The sequence below is a fragment of the Salmo trutta genome, chromosome 17, assembly GCF_901001165.1.
Source record: "Salmo trutta chromosome 17, fSalTru1.1, whole genome shotgun sequence".
In the NCBI taxonomy this organism is placed as follows: domain Eukaryota; kingdom Metazoa; phylum Chordata; class Actinopteri; order Salmoniformes; family Salmonidae; genus Salmo; species Salmo trutta.
The window spans coordinates 27,660,761-27,678,594 of NC_042973.1; the positions used below are offsets into that span (position 1 = coordinate 27,660,761).

At 41.8% G+C, this 17,834-nt stretch overlaps 1 protein-coding gene across 7 annotated transcripts in view; it reads left to right on the forward strand.

The window, feature by feature from the left end:
• Positions 1–17,834, forward strand: part of LOC115151980 (myocyte-specific enhancer factor 2A) — a 130,918-nt gene that overhangs the window by 85,790 nt on the left and 27,294 nt on the right. For 4 of the 7 annotated variants that reach the window (XM_029696371.1, XM_029696373.1, XM_029696374.1 and 1 more), the window contains exons 5-6: positions 10,844–10,978; positions 14,204–14,417. In XM_029696371.1, coding sequence (XP_029552231.1) covers positions 10,844–10,978; positions 14,204–14,417 — 349 coding nt within the window. Of the gene's footprint in view, positions 1–10,843; positions 10,979–11,045; positions 11,181–14,203; positions 14,418–17,834 lie in introns of all 7 variants that reach the window. The other 3 variants (XM_029696372.1, XM_029696375.1, XM_029696377.1) reach the window with 1 other exon arrangement.

Sequence of the window (17,834 nt, forward strand, 5' to 3'; positions counted from 1 at the left end):
GAACACTGCAGAAGCAAAAATAGTTAAAATATACATTATTTATATAGACTATAATCAAATTATAATGGCTCTTAAAGCATTATTTTGGTGTGTGTTCTATATGGCTACGACTGGAAGACACTGACAGTTCAGCCACAACCTGCCTTCTCCCCACATTTGAGAAGTTTGGCTTTTGTAATGACATTTACTGTCTACTTCCAAACTCCCTTTTATTCACATTCAGTACATGAATAAGTGAGATGTAAAAAGCTCTTGACACAAGCGGGGGGCATTGGAGTGTAATGGTGTTCCATCTAAGGCAGACTGTGCTGAAATTGCTTAGGCCCATTTCAGTGAAAGTGCTTCACAAGAAGCAGGTATGGTAGGTGGCTTACGCAACAGTTTGGCTCCACTTTATCTTTAACTCATTAAATTATGTTTTCTTAAAGGTTCAATGTAAATGGGGCTATGATATAAACTCTGCGTTTGGGGTTAAATCATCCAATCAAAAAAGAAAAGTTCAGTCTTTTTAGTGTAACAGTCATGTTTATTTTCTGTGACATAAGCATAGATCTAAATGGAACACTATATTTGGCTAAGATGGCGTCGACAGCAGGCACCTTGCCTCGTCTCGAGCAAGATGGCGCTGACAGAGAAGGCCGCCTCGCTTCTAGTCCTTAGGAAACTTTGCAGTATTTTATTTTTTTATGTATTATTTCTTACATAATACAGTGGGGGAAAAAAGTATTTGATCCCCTGCTGATTTTGTACGTTTGCCCACTTACAAAGAAATGATCAGTCTATAATTTTAATGGTAGGTTTATCTGAACAGTGAGAGACAGAATAACAACCAAAAAATCCAGAAGAACGCATGTCAAAAATGTTATAAAATGATTTCCATTTTAATGAGGGAAATAAGTATTTGACCCCTCTGCAAAACATGACTTAGTACTTGGTGGCAAAACCCTTGTTGGCAATCACAGAGGTCAGACGTTTCTTGTTGTTGGCCACCAGGTTTGCACACATCTCAGGAGGGATTTTGTCCCACTCCTCTTTGCAGATCTTCTCCAAGTCATTAAGGTTTCGAGGCTGACGTTTGGCAACTCGAACCTTCAGCTCCCTCCACAGATTTTCTATGGGATTAAGGTCTGTAAACAGGCTAGGCCACTCCAGGACTTTAATGTGCTTCTTCTTGAGCCACTCCTTTTTTGCCTTGGCCGTGTGTTTTGGGTCATTGTCATGCTGGAATACCCATCCACGACCCATTTTCAATGCCCTGGCTGAGGGAAGGAGGTTCTCACCCAAGATTTGACAGTACATGGCCCCGTCAAATGATGCGGTGAAGTTGTCCTGTCCCCTTAGCAGAAAAACACCCCCAAAGCATAATGTTTCCACCTCCATGTTTGACGGTGGAGATGGTGTTCTTGGGGTCATAGGCAGCATTCCTCCTCCTCCAAACACGGTGAGTTGAGTTGATGCCAAAGAGCTCCATTTTGGTCTCATCTAACCTTAACACTTTCACCAGTTGTCCTCTGAATCATTCAGATGTTCATTGGCAGACGGGCATCTATATGTATTCCTGAGCAGGGGGACCTTGCGGGCGCTGCAGGATTTCAGTCCTTCACGGCGTAGTGTGTTACCAATTGTTTTCTTGGTGACAATGGTCCCAGCTGCCTTGAGATCATTGACAAGATCCTCCCGTGTAGTTCTGGGCTGATTCCTTACCGTTCTCATGATCATTGCAACCCCACGATGTGAGATCTTGCATGGAGCCCCAGGCCGAGGGATATTGACATTTCTTTTGTGTTTCTCCAATTGCGAATAATCGCACTAAATGTTGTCACCTTCTCACCAAGCTGCTTGGCGATGGTATTGTAGCCCATTCCAGCCTTGTGTAGGTCTACAATCTTGTCCCTGACATCCTTGGAGAGCTCTTTGGTCTTGGCCATGGTGGAGAGTTTGGAATCTGATTGATTGCTTCTCTGGACATGTGTCTTTTTTACAGGTAACAAGCTGCGGTTAGGAGCACTCCCTTTAAGAGTGTGCTCCTAATCTCAGCTCGTTATCTGTATAAAAGACACCTGGGATCCAGAAATCTTTCTGATTGAGAGGGGGTCAAATACTTATTTCCCTCATTAAAATGCAAATGAATTTATACAATTTTTTGACATTTGTTTTTCTGGATTTTTTGTTGTTATTCTGTCTCTCACTGTTCAAATAAACCTACCATTAAAATTATAGACTGATCCTTTCTTTATCAGTGGGCAAACATACAAAATCAGCAGGGGATCAAATACTTTTCCCCCCCACTGTATGTACACTACCGTTCAAAAGTTTGGGGTCACTTAGAAATGTCCTTGTTTTTGAAAGAAAAACTTTTTTTTTTGTCCATTAAAATAACATCAAATTGATCAGAAATACAGTGTAGACCTTCTTAACGTTGTAAATTACTATTTTAGCTGGAAACGGCAGATTTTTTTATGGAATATCTAAATATTCTATAATTATAAGCAACCATCATTCCTGTGTTCAAATGGCACGTTGTGTTAGCTAATCCAAGTTTATGATTTTAAAAGTCTAATTGATCATTAGGAAACCTTTTTGCAATTATGTTAGCACAGCTGAAAACTGTTGTCCTGATTAAAGAAGCAATACAACTGGCCTTCTTTAGACTAGTTGAGTTTCTGGAGCATCAGCATTTGTGGGTTCGATTACAGGCTCAAAATGACCAGAAACAAATAACTTCCATCTGAAACTCATCAGTCTATTCTTGTTCTGAGAAATGAAGGCTATCCATGCGAGAAATTGCCAAGAAACTGAAGATCTTGTACAAGGCTGGGTACTACTCCCTTCACAGAACAGCACAAACTGACTCTAACCAGAATAGAAAGAGGAGTGGGAGGCCCCAGTGCACAACTGAGCAAGAGGACAAGTACATTAGAGTGAACCGCAAAAATTCTACTCTTGACCACTGCTACAAGACTTTTCGCCACGGGTATAAGGCCCTCTCCCATCCTCCTTTCGGCAAATCCGACCATGACTCCATCTTGCTTCTCCACGCCTACAAACAAAGACTCAAGAGTGAAGTTCCGGTGGTCAAGGTAGGCAACAATACCTACTCGACACTGATTCTCAACATGGGGGCCCCACAAGGGTACATCCTCAGTCCACTCCTGTATTTCCTGTATACCCACGACTGCGTGGCCTCACACAGTTCAAACTCTACCATCAAGTTTGCTGAAGACACGACAGTAGTAGGCCTGATCACCAACAATGACGAGACAGCCTACAGGGAGGAGGAAGGCACTGTGATGGCGTGGTGCTAGGTAAACAACCTCTCCCTCAAAATTAGCAAAACAAAGGAGCTGATTGTGGACTTCAGGAGGACCCAGGCTCGACATGTCCCCATCCTCATCCTCATCGTGGAGACGGTCAATAACAATTCCCATGCGTCCACATCTCAGAGGAGCTGAAATGGTCTAACCACACGGACACCGTGGTGAAGGCACGATAGCGACTCTTCAACCTCAGAATACTGAAGAAATATGGCCTGTCCTCGAGGATCTTCACAGTGTTCTACAGGAGCACCATCGAGAACATACTGTCGGGCTGCATCACAGCCTGGTACGGCAACTCCACCGCCGCAGACAGACGGGCGCTTCAGAGGGTGATACGTGCAGCTGTTGGGTGCACATTGCAGGACACCTACAGGACACCTACAGTACCAGGTGTCGAAGGAAGGCCAAGAAGATCATCCGGGACCCCAGCCACTCAAGCCATGCCCTTTTCTCCCCACTTCAATCACTCAGGCGCTGGCAGTACAGGAGCATCATGGCAAAAATCCCCCCCCCCACCCACAACAGTCACTTACCTTACCTGACATAGAGATAGAATGGATAGCTCCATTCTAACATAATTTGAAAACATAATTATTTTCTATATAAAGTACAATAGACACACTGCTTCAATAGATCATACTCTTGCGTTTGTAAGTTTCATCTAAATGAACAACAGTTGCTCTGGAGGAGATGAGTGATACTGTAGATGTTATCATCAGTATGGGGGTTGGGCATACAGTACTATGAGTGAACAGACACATTTCAAGGCCTCTCTCACTTTCGGAACATCAGAAAAAAGCCTGTTCTTTTAACATTACACTCACACACTCACTATGATGCCCTGCTGGTTTGACGTCAGACATCCAGATTCAAATGTTTGGTGTATAGAGCCAAATTTCTAGCAATCCAGGTCTGGATGGCTGTGAGAAAATATCTGGTGGCCTGGTTCCCACTGCTCTTTATGAGCCTCCATGGGCCTTGTGAACAGATTACACAAGTTCAATCATCACTACTCTCCATCTGCAGCCCCGTATACAGACAGACTCACCACCCACCCTCCAATATAAATGTTGTTGTTGAAAAGCCCTATAAGTTCTACTGTATTCACACCCCTCCAGCTTTGCTTTCTTAAAATACTTTTGGTATTTGTTTCGTTAGTCCACTATTGATACAGTCCCTAAATGTTTTTCATGTCAGCAATCAAGTTTTCAAGATATTGAACTTTCAAAATACAGAAAATGTCACAGTATGATATGACCTTTGAAAGTGAATTTCTGAACTATAGAAGGAATAGGAATAGAAAGGAAGAAATGGAATAGAACGAACACAACTTTAATTTTGAATTTTGTTTACCATAATTCAGCGTTGGTTGGTTTTGTTTTGTTTATCTCACAAGAGTGTTTTTATGTAAATGTTTGTATGTATTACTGAACCAATAGTATAGAGTAAAACCTTGGGTTGAGTGATGTCTGATGGCCTTCGGGGTTCCATGTGGCCCCTTCTAAGGCCATGTCAGTGTGAGGCTGTGTGTGATTGGCCGGGCTGGGGAGCCAGGGCCTGACAGGTGTTTGGGAGAGAGACACCTGTTTGGCCATGTGCTGATTTAGTGATCCATTTACTGGGAGCTGCGGGCAGCGTCTGTGGGACACCCAAAACATGCCAAGTCATTTAAGGAGGAATTACTGCCGTGCTGTCCCAGACCTTCACTCCTTAACGTGCTCAGCTAGGAGTACCTCGGAGAGGAAATCTGTCACTCTTCACTCTTTCTTAGGCATGAATACATTATATGCTGTCATAATGTTTAATTTCAATTAATCTTAGATCACAGAGATCAATATTGACTTATGAAATCAATTACCTAGATATGAGCACTTGCTGTTGGGCTTTGTGTTGTTTAGTCTCAGTGCAATATGTTCCATGGTTTGTTCTGAATGCTGAGTGTCCCTGGCACTGGATGTTTCCACTCTGGCCCCTCCCTGAGTGGCTAGCAGGGCACGGGGCCAGGGGCAGAGGGTGCGGCTGGATGGAAGTGCTGCCTGCGGCCCTGCCCATCTCACATAGCCATGGCCGGCCAGCCCTACCCAGCTATTCCCATAATGAGCAGGTTTGGACTTTAATTTGCAGGTCCTGATCAGATCTGTGGCAGTCTGGCGGAGAAAGTGCATAGTTTCCCTGGTAAACATAGCCTTAACAGGAGCCTAACTGAAGAGCAGCCACAGTAAACAGGAAATGAACCAGGAAGGCGTTTTCTTCGAATGAGAAGAATGCCCCGGCCCTGTACCACACCAAACACTAGTGGATCTAAATGCACATTTACACATGTTGTGTATCATTCATCTCTCTATCCCCGGTAACATTATCAGACAGATATGACTGATATTAAGATGTAGGTGCTTTTCCGAGTTCCCCTGCTTCAGATTTTAGCCCATACACTGTTTCATCAAGTGTTTAAGCTAGAGTAGAGTGTATAGTTTGTATTTATATTATTAAGGCAGCAGCTACTCTTACTGGGGTCCAAACACATTAAGGCACTTACATCACACATAAAACAAAAGATTAAACAGTACATCATATAACAGTATTACACCACTACATATCTACAATACAAAATGTATAATACCACCATATAACAATATTACGTGTGTGTAGAGTATGTGTGCTAGTGTGTGTGTGCTTATGCGTGTGTCTGTACCTGTGTGTGTGTGCCTCTTCACAGTCCCTGCTGTTCCATAAGGTGTATATTAATATTTTTAATCTTCTGATTCTACTGCTTACATCATTTACCTGATGTGGAATAGAGTTCCATGTAGCCATGGCTCTATGTAGTATCGTGCACCCCCCATAGTCTGTTCTGGAGTTGGGGATTGTGAAGAGACCTCTGGTGGCATGTCTTGTGGGGTATGCATTGCTGTGTGCTAGTAGTTTAAACAGACAGCTCGGTGCATTCAGCTTGTCAACACTTCTTACAAAAACAAGTAGTGATGAAGTCAATCTCTCCTCCACTTTGAGCCATGAGAGATTGACATGCATATTATTAATGTTAGCTCTCCGTGTACATTTAAGGGCCAGCTGTGCTGCCCTGTCCTGAGCCAATTGTAATTTTCCTAAGTCCCTCTTTGTGCCACCTGACCACATGACTAAACAGTGGTCCAGGTGCGACAAAACTAAGGCCTTTGTTGATAGTGTTGTTAAGAAGACAGAGCAGCGCTTTATTATGGACAGACTTCTCCCCATCTTAGCTACTGTTGTATGTTTAGCCACCTCAACTTGCTGAATTTCCACGTTATTCATTACAAGATTTAGGGTTTAGTGAATGGTTTTCCCAAATACAATGCTTTTAGTTTTTTAAATATTTAGGTCTAACTAACTGTTTGCCACCCACTCTGAAACTAACTGCAGCTCTTTGTGAAGTGTTGCAGTCATTTCAATTCGCTGAAGTAGCTGACGTGTATAGTGTTGAGTCATCCGCATACATACAGTAGATACACTGGCTTTACTCAAAGATTTTAAAAAGTAAGGGGCCTAGACAGCTGCCCTGGGGAATTCCTGATTCTACCTGGATTATGTTGGAGAGGCTTCCATTAAAGAACACCCTCTGTGTTATGTTAGACAGGTAACTCTTTATCCACAATATAGCAGGGGGTATAAAGCCATAACACATACGTTTTTCCAGCCGCAGACTATGATCAATAATGTCAAAAGCCTCACTGAAAAGCCTCACTGAAGTCAACAAAACAGCCCCCACAATCTTTTCAGCACCAATTTCTCTCAGCCAATCATCAGTCATTTGTGTAAGTGCCATGCTTGTTGAAAGTCCTTTCCTATAATTGCGCTGAAAGTCTGTTGTCAATTTGTTTACTGTAAAATAGTATTGTATCTGGTCAAACACAATTTTATCCAAAAGTTTACTAAGGGTTGGTAACAGGCGGACTGGTTGGCTATTTGAGCCAGTAAAGGGGGGTTTTACTATTCATGGGTAGCGGAATGACTTTTGCTTCCCTCTAGGCCTGAGGGCACACACTTTCTATTAGGCTTAGATTGAAGATATGGCAAATAGGAGTGGCAATATCGTCTGCAATTATTTTCACCTCTTCCACACTCACTTTATGGAATTGAAATTTACAATGCTTGTCTTTCATAATTTGGTCAGTTATACTTTCATGTGAAGTGTCAGCGTTTGTTGATGGCATATCATGTCTGAGTTTGCTAATCTTGAAAATGAAAAAATCATTAAAGTAGTTGGCAATATCAGTGGGTTTTTTGATTTATGAGCCATCTGATGGAGATGAGTTTGCCTTTTTGCCCAAAATGTCATTGAAGGTGTTCCAAAGCTCGCTGTTGATATCACATACATTAACAAGCTTTTCACACATATCATCCAGATACTGATTGTTAACACTTGGTGGTCTTGGTGGTCTATAGCAGCTTCCCACAAGGCTTTAGGTGAGGCAGATGAACCTGTAGCCATATTACTTCAACAGTATTTAACATGAGATCCTCTCTTTACGGTAATGTGGTTCTGACTATAGACCCGCATCACCAGCCCATTGGCATTTCTGTCTTTTCTGTAGATGTTATAACCATGTATTTCTACCACTGTATCATCAAAGGTATTATATAAGTGAGTTTCAGATATACCGTAATTTCCGGACTATTGAGCGCACCTGAATATGAGCCGCACCCACTGAATTTAAAATAAAATATTATTTTGAACATAAATAAGCTGCACATGTCTATAAGCCGCAGGTGCCTACCAGTACATTGAAACAAATGAACTTTACACAGGCTTTAACGAAACACAGCTTGTAACAAAAATAAATAGGCTTTAACGAAACACGGCTTGTAACAAAAATAAATAGGCTTTAACGAAACACGGCTTGTAACAAAAAATAAATAGGCTTTAACGAAACACGGCTTGTCATCGACTCATTAAGACCAAGCTCCCGTGCAGCAGCTCTATTTCCTTTTCCAACAGCCAGATCAATCGCCTTCAACTTGAATGCTGCATCATATGCATTTCTCCGTGTCTTTGCCATGATGAGGGTGACAAAATGACTACCGTAATCAGAATGATGGGAAGTTTGAGAGCGCTCGATTTAATCTAAACAGTAAACAAAAAAGTTGTTTGACCTTAACCTGTTTGGCAATTTCATTGGTCTAATGAAAGCTTCATGCCGCCAAAAAACTGAGTACGTCACAGAATGTGTTTTTTTGTAGAAAAAATATTTGAAAGTGGGAAAAATCCATATATTAGCCGCGTCATTGTTTAAGCCACGAGGTTCAAAGCCTGGGAAAAAAAGTTGCGGCTTATAGTCCGAAAATTACGGTAGTCAGAATATGAATGTCATCTGTTACTAGCAAGTTATTGATTTCATGAACCTTGTTTCTTAGCCTACATATTTTAATGTCGGCTATTTTTCGCACTTTTTTGGGATGCTTGATTGTTTTTATTTCTTTACTGGGAAGCTTATCAGATGTAGACATGCTTATGTTATTTATGTTTGATCAGGGTGAGCTTCACACAGTGGACTTCCTACTAGGGCACACCGCCTCAGTGCTAACAGTATAACTCTGGTTCATAGGCACAGGATTACTGCATACAATAGCTGTAGTTTGATTCAGTACTGGTACGTTTGTAAAAGTTAGAGTAAACTGAGCCTTGGTAGACATATACATTGTATAGTAGGAAATCATTGAAAACCATTAAAGTTTCACATTTCAATCCTAGGAAATCCGACAGTAGTGTGTCATACAGAGCTTGTCAGCATGTTAGGATCTGGGTCCTTCCACCAAATCGGCGCCTTTTAAGAAGTGTAACTTGGTCATCAAATTTTTTAGGTTTCACAAAATGTTAACATTCTGTCATAAACAGCACATGTTAAACTTCATAGAAAAAACATGTTTTCCCATCTCAAATTACTATAGTAAGTGTCTATTAAGTGCCAAATAAAGTAACAGGGTTGACCATAATAGGGTTGAAGATTTCATCTTAAATGCTTTTATTCATATAAAAAAATCACATTTATTGAATTCACCATGTGGTCTATATTAAAGGGCACTTACAGTAATTTAATATAACAGGCTTTGTTCAATATTGGTGCACAATACTTAAAATATCAAAGGGACGCAAAAGGCACTCTTTTCGTGGATGACCCAGTTACTGTAAGCACGGCTGGGAAAGACATGTTGTTAGATGGAGATCAGCCCAAACACCACTGTACTGTCAGAGAGCTGTCAGCAGATGCCAGCTGCTGCTGCAACGCCCATGAACACCCACACACACACCAGCGTTACCTTCTGCACCTCCAAGATAATGGAGATGGAGGCAGAGACGAAGGGCTCATTAGTGCCTTTGAGTCCTACTCCTCTCCCTCACACTGTGACCCCTCCATCCAGAGGAGTCAGTGACTGCTGTAGACATCCGGCTCAGAGACAGCCCAGAGACAGGGTAGGTCACCGCTCTGGGCCTGCACCAGCCTGATAGGGGAACCTGAACAGCACATATATAAATCAAACTTGATGTTCTCTGACTGGCTTGATATCACATGCTGTCACGTGCTGTCAGGGGTTCTCGTTACCACCATCATTCATAGTTTTCACAAAGCGGAGAGAACCGCTCCTTTGAAAGAAAGTTATAACAAGCACAACACAGTTTCACTGTTTTTATTTAGTTAATTTGATAGTGTGCAGTCCTTTTAAGAGGTAAAATAAAGCTCATATATCACACCATACTGTGTGCTCTTTACTCTTACAATAATCACTCCATTTCATGCTCTAATAAGCATATTTGACCACATACAGTATAGTAATCCATTTTATTTCCTACATTACTTAACATTGATAAAATCCCATGAGTGGCAGCCATGCTGAATTATCGTCTGCAATGTTTTAAACTGCTGCTCTGTGGGATCCTCTTATACCGGGGTGTCTTCCAGCTGGGTGGCTTATGATAACTGAAAGATAATGAAATATGCATTGAAACACACACATGCAGCAAGAGAGGGGGAAGATAGAGAGAGAGAGAAGGGGGGTGGGGTAGAGGTTGAGAGGAGAAAGAGAGGGAGGGAGTGCAGGGAGAGGAGTGCAGAGAAATATTTAGTTTATTTTGTGATGGTCTCTAAAGGATGAAAGGATAAGGGTTGACATTTCAATTTGCCTATCATTGTTAACCATTGCATAGGAAGACAGTATTCACCCGTTCCCTGCTCATACCAGCACACTGGCAAGCCAAAAAAATAACAAATGAATTCAAATATTTTTTGAAAATGTATAAATGTACATGTGAAGGCAGGTGTATTATAATTGATGTATTACAAGTCATTTAATATCTGTCATATGTATTCAATTAATTAGTGTCTTAACTTGAATGATGCCTTTTATTTATGTTAGTATTTTTGTTCATGTTTTGTTATGGGAACAGGTTTGTAGAGGTGTATTATAACCTACCTAGACAGAGGGTCATGTGGTAGTAGACTGAGTATCCTGCAGTATATATTGTATGTGTGAATTGTGCAATTTTATTTCAGAAATTAAGAAACAAAGGCCATAATGACCTGTGTGCCAGTCCTGATCCAGATGACTGTTTTGGGCACAGCCCCCTCATGGACGACCGTTTCGGCAAACTAAGCGAAGAGAGTGATTTAATGTACAAGCGCTGTGGTGTAAGTACTTTTTCCCTCTCCTGCCATTTTGTGTTGATTCCTGTTTTTATGTTGATGTTCACTACAGGCGCTAAACAAGAAAGAACACAGAGGCTGTGATAGCCCGGACCCTGATGCCTCATATGTCCTCACCCCTCACACAGAAGAAAAGTATAAAAAAATTAATGAGGAGTTTGATAATATGATGAGAAATCATAAAATCGTAAGTAAATGCAATGATTTTGCTGCTTGGCTTTGTGGCACAAAGGATTTTGACCTTCTTTTGGTTTTACTTTTTCTTCTTTTTTTAATTATCCCAACCTGCAACCTCTGTCAACTACTATAAGCAAACATGGACTATTCAAGCATAACCTTTTTTCTGTTCATTGGAAGTGTATTTGTTTATTTTGTTGATTTGTTCTGCAACTTATATTTTGGCACACCCTGATAAGATCACATTGTTATGACAGGTTGAACCTTTTTAAAGCTCTATTGGGAAGATCATATTGAAAACTATAAGAAAAGGAAAGTGCATTTTTGTTATTGTGGAGGAGAAGCTTCTTTATTATAAAAGACAAATTTCCCCCTGAAAAAAAGAGGAAGATTCCTCCACTGGCTTAAATATTGACTGGTTCTGTAGCTTTGGTGATTTATGTGTTTTTTCCCAAAACCCAATTTTCACCCCCAAGCAGATTGAATCTCTTTCAGTGCCTGGATCATTTGGCGAGGGGGAGGATAATTAGTTTATTCATTTTTTATCTTCCCTCCCCTTTGCTCATTGTATGATCTCTCCTGGTTTCTCATCTTAGTGGGTCCTCCATTCACGTGGGCAATTCAATAAGTATTCGCCAAATCACAACATCAGTGGACTATCACAGTTTATTTTCCACTCTTTCATCAAGCTACTATCAGACTAGAGGTGACCAAAGTACCCTGGAATTACACAGAGCTTTACCTTAAGACAATAGTGATCTTATTGCGGGTGGCAATCATAGAATCCTGCATAAAGTATAGTGCTTCAACTGTTTTTTTTCTCTCTAATTCTGACATGGAGAGCACCATTGTTTGCAATTAACACACTAACAATATCACTAACTGACTGCCTCACTGGACTATGTTGTGAATGGAGTGGTCTCACTGTCACCAGTTACTCTCACAAACTATTTGGATTGTCAGCACTGCACTGCACTGACATGGAGTTTTGATCCAAAATGCATTTACAGTTGAAGTCAGAAGTTTACATACAACTTAGCCGAATACATTTAAACTCAGTTATTCACAATTCCTGACATTTAATCCTAGTAAAAATTCCCTGTCTTAGGTCACTTTATTTTAAGAATGTGAAATGTCAGAATAATAGTAGAGAGAATGATTTATTTCCGCTTTTACTTCTTTCATCACATTCCCAGTGGGTCAGAAGTTTACATACACTTAATTAGTATTTGGTAGCATTGCCTTTAAATTGTTTAAATTGGGTCAAACGTTTCGGGTAGCCTTCCACAAGCTTCCCACAATAAGTTGGGTGAATTTTGTCCCATTCCTCCTGACAGAGCTGGTGTAACTGAGTCAGATTTGTAGGCCGCCTTGCTCGCACACGCTTTTTCAGTTCTGCCCACAAGTTTTCTATAGGATTGAGGTCAGGGCTTTGTGATGGCCACTCCAATACCTTGACTTTGTTATCCTTAAGCCCTTTTGCCACAACTTTGGACGTATGCTTTGAGTCATTGTCCATTTGGAAGAGTCATTTGCGACCAAGCTTTAACTTCCTGACTGATGTCTTGAGATGTTTCTTCAATATATCCACATCATTTTCCTGCCTCATGATGCCATCTATTTTGTGAAGTGCACCAGTCCCTCCTGCAGCAAAGCACCCCCACAACATGATGCTGCCACCCCCGTGCTTCACGTTTGGGATGGTGTTCTTTGGCTTGCTAGCCTCCCCCTATTTCCTCCAAACATAATGATGGTCTTTATGGCCATTATGGCCATTTTTGTTTCATCAGACCAGAGGAAATTTCTCCAGAAAGTATGATCTTTGTCCCCATGTGCAGTTGCAAACCGGTCTGGCTTTTTTATGGCGGTTTTGGAGCAGTGGCTTCTTCCTTGCTGAGCGGCCTTTCAGGTTATGTCGATATAGGATTCGTTTTACTGTGGATATAGATACTTTTGTATCTGTTTCCTCCAGCATCTTCACAAGGTCCTTTGCTGTTGTTCTGGGATTGATTTGTACTTTTCGCACCAAAGTACGCTCATCTTTAGGAGACACAACACTTCTCCTTCCTGAGCGGTGTGATGGCTGCGTGGTCCCATGGTGTTTATACTTGCGTACTATTGCTTGTACAGATGAACGCGGTACCTTCAGGTGTTTGGAAATTGCTCCCAAGGATGAAGCAGACTTGTGGAGGTCAACAATTTTTTGGCTAATTTCTTTTGATTTTCCCATGATGTCAAGCAAAGAGGCACTGAGTTTGAAGGTAGGCCTTGAAATAAATCCCCAGATACACCTCCAAATGACTCAAATGATGTCAATTAGCCAATTATGATGTCAATTATCAGAAGCTTCTAAAGCCATTTCTGGAATTTTCCAAGATGTTTAAAGGCACAGTCAACTTAGTGTATGTAAACTTCTGACCCACTGGAATTGTGATACAGTGAATTATAAGTGAAATAATCTGTCTGTAAACAATTGTTGGAAAAATTACTTGTGTCATGCACAAAGTAGACGTCCTAACCGACTTGTGAAAACTATAGTTTGTTAACAAGAAATTTGTGGAGTGGTCGAAAAACGAGTTTTAATGACTCCAAACTTCCGACTTCAACTGTATATTTTGGGAAATAACACAATTAGACTATCCGGATAAAAATAAGAAATGTTGATGATCTGCAGTGCTGACTATTACAATGCAAGTCTGAACACCTGGTACAAGACACTTGCTATTGTGCATGTTTTGATCTGTAATGTTTTTTAAATAGCAAAATTATTGTTTTGTGCATTTACAGAAATATAGTGGTCATCTGTACATTTTATACATTAGTATTTATATATTATACAGGCTTATGTCAGCATCCAATCAACCTAGATTTGGAACATTGCCATCAGTTAATAGGACTGCTCTGTTAACCATACCAATGTGATTGATGTGGCACCATCACAGATGCCATCTCTGCCGTCTCTTTCCCCGTGTGACCCTCAGCCCAGCGCCAGGTCTTTGATTCTCTTCATGTCTCTGTGTTTCCCTCCTGTAGCCCACAGCGCTGCCCCAGCAGAACTTCCCCATGCATGTGGCAGTGCCAGTCTCCAACCAGAATACCATGTCCTACAACCCAGGAGGATCCATGAGCAGCCAGGCCCTGGCCCAGGCCGCAGCTTCTCTGAGTGACAGCGGGATGCTCTCCCCCCCTCAGGCCTCCTTACACAGGAGCGGTGGTCAGCAGAGGCCCCCCACTCAAGGCAATGCAGGTCAGTACCACTACACCTCACTGTTGTTTTCACTACACCTGACAATAGTACATACATGGTGGTAACTATGTATGTACTTCTCCTATGAAGTAGTGATGCACGAAATACGCCTAGTTTGCTGAAACGAGTCACATATGAACACATTTATTTTAGACTATATTAAGAACAGCTATGCATGATTTAAATAAAAGCAGAAAACAGACACAACATTGTTTCACATTCTTTAATAAACAGAAACAGGCAATAGTCTATACAGCTGGCTTCACAGTTTCCCCACCAAATAGGCCTACAAGGAAACTTGACATATCTCGATATTGTTGAGTATGCGAGGTGGTCTGTGAGCTACTTATTACCTTCCACAAAAGGGTTTGCTTGACAAAAAGATGAGTAAGAATTCTACATTCCATGTATTCTGGAGCATGAGTCCAGCTTCTTTGGAAGGAATGAGTGCTGTACCCAGGCTGATCCCAGGCTCCCAGCTGAAGGATGCAGATGGTTAATCATATAATTTCATGCATCTTATTAGCTGGCATGCTGGGAAGGACAGACCTGGCGTGGGCCCCAGCCCAGCCGGAAAAGTATGTCCTCAGGAGGTACTGATTAGTTCACTGTTGCTCTGCCCAACAGGCCCTCAGCTCAACCGGCTGCATACATTTGCCTACGACATGGTCAAAGGCCTCTCTTGTCAGTTTCAATTGGTCATTCCATGCTTTTTGGCACACTTCATTGCATGCGAGGGGACTGTATTTGTTGTCTGTACGTGAGTATTGGGAACATTAAAGCTACAATATGTAACTTTTTGGCTGACCTGACCAAATTCCCATAGAAATGCGAGTTATAGTTCTGTCATTCTCACTGAAAGCAAGTCTAAGATGTGGTATATCTGTTCTATATGCGCTATTTCTATTCTTCCATTCTTAAGTTTAGTTTTTGTGGCTTTTACTTTCGGTTGGTTTTGTACACCAGCTTCATTTAGCTGAAAATACACTATTTTTAGTTATTTTAAAAAATTTGCTTCGCGTTTTAGATGGTAAAATGATTCTCTACACTATACATTGCTTGTTTTGCCACAAACTGAAATTAGTCAAAATATTAGAATTTTAGCAACCAGGAAATAGTGGAGCGATTTCGACCGGCTCAAATCAGTCTTATGTAGCAAAATCTGAAATTGTGTTTTTTATATTGGATAAAAGTATAGACTCAAAATGGTATATCATACACTACAGTCGTGGCCAAAAGTTTTGAGAATGACACAAATATTCTGTCTGCTGAGGCAGTCTGCTGCCTCAGTTTGTATGATGGCAATTTGCATATACTCCAGAATGTTATGAAGAGTGATCAGATGAATCGCAATTAATTGCAAAGTCCCTCTTTGCCATGCAAATGAACTGAATCCCCCCAAAAAACATTTACACTGCATTTCAGCCCTGCCACAAAAGGACCAGCTGACATCATGTCAGTGATTCTCTCGTTAACACAGGTGTGAGTGTTGATGAGGACACGGCTGGAGATCACTCTGTCATGCTGAATGAGTTCGAATAACAGACTGGAAGCTTTAAAAGGAGGGTGGTGCTTGGAATCATTGTTCTTCCTCTGTCAACCATGGTTACCTGCAAGGAAACACATGCCATCATCATTGCTTTGCACAAAAAGGACTTCACAGGCAAGGATATTGCTGCCAGTACGATTGCACCTAAATCAACCATTTATCAGATCATCAAGAACTTCAAGGAGAGCGGTTCAATTGTTGTGAAGACGGCTTCAGGGCACCCAAGAAAGTCCAGCAAGCGCCAGGACCGTCTCCTAAAGTTGATTCAGCTATGGGATCGGGGCACCACCAGTACAGAGCTTGCTCAGGAATGGCAGCAGGCAGGTGTGAGTGCATCTGCACGCACAGTGAGGCGAAGACTTTTGGAGGATGGCCTGGTGTCAACAAGGGCAGCAAAGAAGCCACTTCTTTCCAGAAAAACCATCAGGGACAGACTGATATTCTGCAGAAGGTACAGGGATTGGACTGCTGAGGACTGGGGTAAAGTCATTTTCTCTGATGAATTCCCTTTCCGATTGTTTGGGGCATCCGGAAAAAAGCTTGTCCGGAGAAGACAAGGTGAGCGCTACCATCAGTCCTGTGTCATGCCAACAGTAAAGCATCCTGATACCATTCATGTGTGTGGTTGCTTCTCAGCCAAGAGAGTGGGCTCACTCACAATTTTGCCTAAGAACACAGCCATGAATAAAGAATGGTACCAACACATCCTCCGAGAGCAACTTCTCTCAACCATCCAGGAACAGTTTGGTGACGAACAATGCCTTTTCCAGCATGATGGAGCACCTTGCCATAAGGCAAAAGTGATAACTAAGTGGCTCGGGGAACAAAACATCGACATTTTGGGTCCATGGCCCGGAAACTCCCCAGACCTTAAATCCATTGAGAACTTTTGGTCAATCCTCAAAAGGCGGGTGGACAAACAAAACTCCAAGCATAAGATTATGCAAGAATTGGCTGCCATCAGTCAGGATGTGGCCCAGAAGTGAATTGACAGCATGCCAGTGCGGATTGCAGAGGTCTTGAAAAAGAAGGGTCAACACTGCAAATATTGACTCTTTGCATCAACTTCATGTAATTGTCAATAAAAGCCTTTGACACTTATGAAATGCTTGTAATTATACTTCAGTATTCCATAGCAACATCTGACAAAAATATCTAAAGACACTGAAGCAGCAAACTTTGTGGAAATTAATATTTGTGTCATTCTCAAAACTTTTGGCCACGACTGTATAGTTGAGGAACAATGGGAAAGTCATTCTGCTTTGAAAGTTTACAAGTTTATCAACTCACTTTTGAGAAAATGGCCTTTGAATGTTGTGGTACTGTTTAACCATGGCAATGTGACTGGGAATATGGCAGAATACAAACAGAGTAGTCATTCCCTCCGCAAGGCAATCAAACAGGCAAAACATCAGTATAGAGGCAAAGTGGAGAAGTAATTCAACGGCTCAGACATGAGACGTATGTGGCAGGGTCTACAGACAATCATGGACTACAAAAGGAAAACCAGCCACGTCGCTGACACCAACGTCTTGCATCCGGACAGGCTAAACACTTTATTTGCCCGCTTTTAGGATAACAAAGTGCCAACGACGCAGCCAGCTACCAAGGACTGTGGGCTCGCCTTCTCCGTGGCTGGCCCAGACGGCATCCCTAGCCGCGTCCTCAGAGCAAGCGCAGACCAGCTGACGGGTGTGTTTACGGACATATTCCCTATCCCAGTCTTCTGTCCCCACTTACTTCCAGATGGCCACCATTGTTCCTGTACCCAAGAAATCAAAAGAAACTGAACTAAAAATCGCCCCGTAGCACTCACTTCTGTCATCATGCAGTGCTTTGAGTGACTAGTCAAGGATCATATCACCTCC